At 40.8% G+C, this 7,768-nt stretch overlaps 1 protein-coding gene across 1 annotated transcript in view; it reads right to left on the reverse strand.

The window, feature by feature from the left end:
* slc25a43 (solute carrier family 25 member 43) overlaps positions 1-7,768 on the reverse strand; it is a 13,685-nt gene continuing 5,917 nt past the window's right edge. Inside the window, exons 4-5 of the mRNA XM_050042008.1 lie at positions 3,354-3,488; positions 1-2,069 (exon numbers count right to left, since the gene is read on the reverse strand). Coding sequence (XP_049897965.1) covers positions 1,857-2,069; positions 3,354-3,488 — 348 coding nt within the window. The 3' untranslated portion in view covers positions 1-1,856. The remainder of the gene's footprint in view (positions 2,070-3,353; positions 3,489-7,768) is intronic.

Genomic DNA, 7,768 nt, shown 5'->3' on the forward strand with positions numbered 1-7,768 from the left:
TTAATGATAAAGGCACATTGTATTGGTTAAAAACATTCAAGTAAAGACACAAAGAGTAGAGGAACAATTCATAAACAAATAATACTGTCAGATAAAATAACAATAGGCGTTTTAGGACCAAAGAGTTCTGCAGACTCCCTCAGAGGGACTGACCATTTGTGAGAATTTCATACCTTCAAGGGATTTTTTCTGTTTGCACTCACATCGCCAATAGGAACGCTGCAGTGACGTATTGTAAGGTGGCCAGCGTATGGTATAGTACAGGCCCCCAGGATGTGCACCAGGCTTTGAAGCCAATTTTTGTAGTTGCCAAACAGTGTAATTACACCATCACATGATGCCCTGTGGCACGAAAATACTTTTTTCTGACTTATATGGCGAAAGAGACATCTGGAAATGAGTGGATACATTTTTTTAGCATCACAGCCCTGAGAAACTTTTCATTCCACTGTCAGAATTGTATTCATTTGTTCTGGTGACATTTTAAAAGTCTAGAAGAACAGCATGATTTAATCATTTTATTTCCATTCAAGTTAGAAGAACACTAAACAGGAAGCAGCCTGAAGTTTCTTGCACGCCTGCTCTGTGGGCAGTTGCACTTTTTTTGGCTTCATGTGCCACTGTGTGACTTTCATAGGAATGAACAAGGCCCCACCTCCAACGCTGAATCCAGCTCTCTCTATACATTCATGGTATAGCAGTGTCACTTTCACTTGGCAAGTCAAAGTCGCATTGCATTTCCACCATCACATATAAGCTCTGTAAAGCCTGAACTTCGCTGTTGGTCCATTTGTCCGTGTTTTGTTCAGTTTTTTCAGTCACGAATTGTTGTTTGTGTTTTTTGTTTTTTTACACGGCTAACGTTTTTTAAAACAGCGGTTGCCTGTACCGCGTGGCACTTACACTTACATCACAAATGGTTCATCTTGTGCTGGGTACCTACTCTGTAATAGGAACTAAAAAAAAAAGTCCCTCAAAACAGCATTCTATGAACTATGATTGTTCTTACTTCTTATGGTGCAGACACAAGAAAAGCCCCCTTTTCACTGCCTCTCTAAAGGCAGGAATTTCACACCATTATGCCGCCTCGCCGTTCTGTATGAAGGGTACAATCACTGAATGAGAGTTGTCTTGCCTTTAAGCAGTCATTGGCGGTATTAACAGCACTGAAACTGTGTCCAACGGGACAGACGGCAGGACGGGATCATGGGCAGCACTGGTGTGATGTTTTGATGACATGTTATGTTTGCGATTCACCACAGGAGATTTAAAAAGTAGCTGTTAGCAGTTAGCAACTAACTCAAAGAAGAAGAACATCTACCATAAAGGTCCACAAATTGGGAGCACAATGAGATTCGGGAGCTCCTTATCCTTGGAGCAGAGGACGAGATCAGCTGCCATGTAACAGACTGGTAAATGATTATTATTGCCATGTTATCCCATTGTTATTGTTTATAAAGCACTGTCGACGTGAATGTTATATCGCACTAGAGACATGTCACGGCCATCATGCCTTTTCTGATTCTGCAATATTGGCATGCTGTCGGAAATCACACACTGGAGCAGCATGATGCTGCCATGGTTTGGTTCTGTGTAAAAATGCCAAGGCTGCATGAAGAAGGGACCTCGTAGGGGTCCAAAAATGCCTAATGTTTCTGAAAGAGAGGTAGACTGTTGCTGCTGACAGGACATAATGTATATGCAAGTTAACACAGTCTCTGAGGACATGAAACCTGAAATGATATGTGATTATTACAGACACATGATTCTGAAGTATTTTGTTTTGCTGGTCAAGTGAGGTCAGCAGTCAGGGTTTTTCAAAAGACTTCTTCTTCTTCTTCTTCTCATGTGAAGTTTCACCAGCGGTTTCCAAAAGACGACCCCCCTGACCCAAAGTTCCTGTTTTTCAAGTAGCGCTTGAGCTCCTCCAGCTCGGATGGCCCAAGGCTCTGGTCGACCCCCGGTGTAAGCTTGTAGCTCAGGGGTGAGACGATGTACCCGTTTCGGTAAAGGCAGACCTGCTTACACATCTCGAAGCAGGTGAAGAGAAGGCCAAAGTAGGGAACAATCTGTGAGGGAATGACGAGAGGTTTGATATAGATCAGTGGTCTTTCATAGTGACGTCAACACTTCATGTGATTAAACTGACCACAGATAGACACAGAGACAGTTGTGATCTGGTTTTGGTATTACCTTAAGTATGCTCAAAGGGATACTTTGGATTTTTTTTAACTGGGGTTGCATGAGGTATTTATCCATAGTCAGTGTATTAACTACAGTAGATGTCGGTCAGTAAACCCCCACTTTGGAGAAGCTAATCAATGTACTGCTGTGGATGGGGCAGCACCCTATATTAAGAATATTTTCACAGCTTTGCCTTACTGTTGGACAGCCCTTTCCAACCAGAACTGAAACAATTATCTATGCTCTCTTCAAAGCCACCAGATGTGTGACTTTGGTGTTTTAAAGGTTTATTTTGGGTTCACAAAGGTCACACAGTAACACAAACAAACTAACAGATCGAGGCAGCAGTAGACCTTCAGCTCCCATGTTCTGCAAGGTAAAAGTAAAGTTTTTTTAAGGAGTCTGGTAGCTTTGAAAAGAGCAATAACGGCTTTGGTTCCCTGTCAGAAGGGGCTGTCTGATGGCAGTATAAAACATTAAAATATTCTAAATACAGCATACACATAAACTGATATGTTTGTTTTAGGCAGGCCTTGATTTGGGGTGACTAAAATACGTTTTGCCAACACCCCATCCACAGTAGTACATCACTTAGCTTCCATGTTGGTATTCCTGCCTGCTTCTACAAACTAGGGGCGACCCGACTGCCATCTACTGTAGGTAATACACTGACTATGGATACGTCCCTCATAAAACCCCACTTTAAAAAATCCAAACTATCCCTTTCATGTGTCTACACTTATCTTCATCCAGGTTGACATTCTGGTAAAGTAAGGTGCTCATAATAAGACCATACATTTGTAAAACAACTTCCAACTATCGTGACATTTGCAGCTGAAATAGGAGAGTGGAGCATGCTGTTCCAGAGACAGACTTCGCTCACCTTGCTCGTGATATTAATACTATGAATTGCACACTGAACATTGCTTTCCATGCCCCCACTCCCCACCCTCACTCTCCCTTTTGCGTAGGCCACGAGACTCAACTCTCTCAGCGTCATAAAGTCACTCATGTTACTGAGCACGTGCAGTTACTTCAGGTCCAAACAAAGACAGACAAGTCAAGGCAACGAGGCAAAGTACACCAATTCTCTATCTATATGATTGATAGAAAAAGTACATTGTGGCTCAGATAGAAATAATAATAATAATATGTAAGTGAAACGGTACCTTTATTGTGTTGGCGGTGAATCCATTCCACAGTGAGAGGATGCCCTTGTTTTTTACAACCTGCATGAAACAGTCAACCATTCCACTGAAATGGACATCAACGCCACCAAAATGGGGAAGACGGGCACTCTGCGCCTGAGAGAGGAAAGAAAGTGAAAAATGAGCTGCAGTGAATCAGCAAAATGTCATTATGTGTCTATAAAGTAATAGCCAGAAAGGTCAAGCGAAGCATGACGAGACAGATAGAACTTGTCGCAATTTGGTGGAAGGTCTAATTAAGTTATATACATGTGTATCAGCAGTGGTGCAATGAAGGACAAGTGAGACTCCTGCTCTGTTTAGGATTTCTCTATGATTAAATCTGATACCTGTTACTCTGTGTGTATGTGTGTGTCTGTTTTGGAGGGCATCTGCTTATTTGATCAACCTCTCATTTCAACTTTTATAGCAATAAACCAGCACAAATAGGCTAAATATGAAAGATATTCAAAAAGCATAATAAGCAACACCGTTGCAAAATTAGAGGAACACTTCACTCGCAAAATGGCCATCTGTATGTCTATTACTCGCCCCGTGGTATCTTGAATTTGTGAAGAAAACTGTTTTACTTGCACGATTCCACTGTGAACGGAGAATCCAAAAAGGCAAAACGTCTTAATGAACTGAAGTCAGAGGGGCCCTGTTTAACAGCAGCAAAACTATATCAAAACATCTGCTTACAAACTCTCAGACAAAAATCGTGCAGCAAAATCCAATTTGAAACTTGCTAAAAAACTATGCCCAGGGCACACTACTTGTAGGTGGAAGTAAAATCCTGTTTTACTGGAAATGAACGTGAAGCAATGAACACACAACTGGATAAATGAGACTTGGATTATACTGCAAGAGTTGTGTGAGAGTTTGTAAAAGGCATAATTTTGCTGTTGTTAAATCTGCTCCCCGTTAACTTCAATTCATGAGGAATGTCCGCCTTTTTTGGATTCTCTGTTGACCTTGCCCGGGTCCTGACCTTTGAATCCGCTCACTCCACTAAGGTCGAGTTGGACTAACGACTTGAGAAGTGTCAGATATCAGGCAACATTTGATGTGGAGGCATGCAAGAAAAAAATCTTCTTCACGAATTCAACGTGGCACGTGTTGAGTAAGTGATGTGCAAATGGTCATTTTGAGGGTGAAGTATTCTTTTGAATGTACAGACAAAATAAGTATCTAATAGACACAATGTTGGTGAAGATTCTCAGTCATCCAGGTCATGGTAATCATACGTGCTATATCGTAGGCAACTGGACTTGTTTGAGTTTCACCTCTCATCCAAGAGGCTTCTACAGTTCTGAAGAAGAAGAAGTTTGAGAGGTGAAACGTCTTCAAGGAACTCAAGCAAGTCCAGTTGCCTACGATATAGCACTAATGAATAAACACAATGTTGTTCTTTTGAGGGCAAAATGAAAAAGTTAGCTGTTAAAATTCAGTCACACAGGAGATGAAAACTTTGAGGTAAACATGGTTAACAGTATACGTTAGTCGGAAGTTTTGTTGTTGTTTTTTCAATATTTTTTGGGGCATTTTTAAGCCTTTAATCGATAGGACAGACAAGTGTGAAGGGGGGGAGAGGGAGTGACATGCAGCAAAGGGTCACAGGCTGGATTCGAACCCGGGCAGCTGCGGCAACAGCCTTGTACATGGGGCGCCTGCTCTACCACTAAGCCACCGACAGGTTAACAGGATATTAAAGCTCAGGAAACTGCCATGTCGTGTGTTTAAGTGGTAACAGACAACTTTTCAACTCCTTCCCCCTCCCTAGCATTCCCAAGTGGTACTACTGTTGGCATCGCTGTTGCAAAGACAACCACATTGCTTTCCGTTTTCCTCAGAGCCTGGCAATGACTAACAACACTGCATTTTGTTTTCCACAGGTAGTTCCATGGACCGCCATTTCTGCTACTGGGGGTAGTAACCACAAAGAACGTGCACTGAAACTTTTTGGGGATGCTACGTCCAACTATAATGGAAAATAACAGCACTCTCCTTCCTGTTTTGGCTGTACAATATTTGACGCACTTCCTTTATGCCATAAATTGAGCCTTCTTTTTCCCGGGAGATCATACCCGCTGGCAGACACAAAACGCATACTTTTTCTTTTTACGTTTAGTAGGTGCTACAGCTGCCCCTAAAAAGTACCTACTGTTGCATGCAGTATGCACAGAATCGGAAAACACTACTGTCTCATAACATTACGCCCTGACCTTTAACCATCTTGCTTTTATATCCGTTACCTTGGAGACAGCTGTCGATAAGCTGTCAAACAACTGTCATCTGTTTGCAGCTCAGTCGACGTGACGTATCGTCCGCTGCTCAGAGGATTGTGGGCCAGAATAACGAGAAAAGCAAGCTGACTTGCATACTGAAAAATCAGACCAGATGTGTGAGAACATCCTGGTATTTTTGGCATACTGCATTTCACATACAATGTATTGAGACACTCTAAATCTTTTTCTGGCATACTATATAGCATGGTAGTATGGGTATTGGAATGCGCAGAGAATTGCATAGTATAGGTGAGGCTTATAGGGACCTATCTAAATGCAAATTATGTCATTATTCTACAGCTATTACATCGTGCAATCAGCATTTACGTCATAATGATAGGTTAAAGCAAAAAACTATTTCCACTTTTACCACACTGACAGCTCTACAGGCTGACTGTCATGTGATGGAGGAAATGTTTCTTTAGAAGTTTCAAGGTTGAGACACGCAGCCATGAGGGTGTTAGACTGTTCAAACAGATTCATTTGTCGAGGAAACATTAAGCTAACCAGTGAGTTAAACAACACTTAGCTACCCTGAGCCTCCACAAACATCCTCAGCTGTTCTCCCGTCATCTATTCTCCACCTGACTCTTAATGTTTAACTCCACACCACAGACAAGAGCTGAAGTTAAATGGTTATGTAACACTGTCCTTTATAGTGAGGTGACATGGTTGTGATGGTTCAGTGAACTGGACATACACAACTCTCACCTTGCCTGCTGTCTGATAGTAACCGTCTATCTTTGGAGAACTTATCTATAGCTTGTGCAGAGCTGGGACACATTCACATTCCCAGCTGCTGTTGAACCTTGTGGTAGCTAATAATAGGCTGATGAAACCGGATGTAGTATTCTGTCCTCTGCAGCGCCATTGTTCCCCATGTGACCTCTCAACATGCAGAATGCATCTCAGACATGATTTAAGGGGAAAGCAGTGCAGACCAGTGTGTTTTCCTGTGACTAAATTGTTTTTATAGCCACAAATTGGACAATCTGACTCTATTATTAGCCATAGGTTAAATTATTCTGAAGGTAAATTTAAGAAAAATTACAACCAAGATTATTTGGATATAAGAATCTAAACTTTCCATGTTCAAAAACATTTAGTGATCAAGACAGGTTAAGTTTAATTTAGATACATGCCTACTGCCCCCTGGTGGACTAAAGGTGGTATTACAGCCAGTACACATGAGCTGCTGTGCTGTTTGCATTTATAGTTACTTCAAAAATATTTCAGGTAAGAATGATGAAAAACATTTATAAAGAGTCATAGGAGATAAATCTGAAGAGGATTAGTTGAATTAACTGAAGAGAGTCCTCCAGCAGTCTTGCCGATTAATGTTTTAAAGACCATAAAAACAACTTAACACCAACAATGTTCAGTTGACCAAGAGCCTAATGACCACTTGTTGACTGTGGAGCTGAAACTAAATAATCCATTAATTGAAAGTTGTCAACTATTAAATTAATCACCAACTATTTTGATAACTGATTAATCAGTTTTGTTTTGTTTTTGAGAAAATAAAGGTCAAAAGTCTCTGAATTCAGCTTCTTAAATGTGAATATTTTTGGTTTCTTTATTCCTCTATGACACTAAGCTGTATATCTTTGGGTTCTGGACAAAACAAGACATTTGAGGTCGTCATCTTGGGCGTTGGGAAACTGATTCACTCTTTCTGACATTTTATAGACCATCACAAATAATCGATTACTGTTGTCATGTTTTGGAACTAGTATTAGTGAGGCTGAACCCATAAGTGTTTTCCTCTTTTAAGTGTACAATATCACTGGTGACATATTTTTATATATAAATTACTGGGGGTGATCCCACTTGTAAGCCCTGTTACGTTTTTCCTGCCTTTGAATATTTAGGTTTAACTTTATCCCCACTGTCAAATCCTTTTGTTAGTTATCATGAGTTACAGTCAGGTCCATAATTATTTGGACAATGATACAGTTGTCGTCATTTTGGCTCTGTACACCACCACAGTGGGTTTTAAATGAAACAATGAATACCTGCTTAAAGTGCAGACTCTCAGCTTTCATTTAAGGCTTTTTTCAAAAATGTAGTATGAACCGTGTAGGAATTACAACCATTTCTTCACACAGT

Source organism: Epinephelus moara, chromosome 4 (genome assembly GCF_006386435.1).
Source record: "Epinephelus moara isolate mb chromosome 4, YSFRI_EMoa_1.0, whole genome shotgun sequence".
Lineage (NCBI taxonomy): Eukaryota > Metazoa > Chordata > Actinopteri > Perciformes > Serranidae > Epinephelus > Epinephelus moara.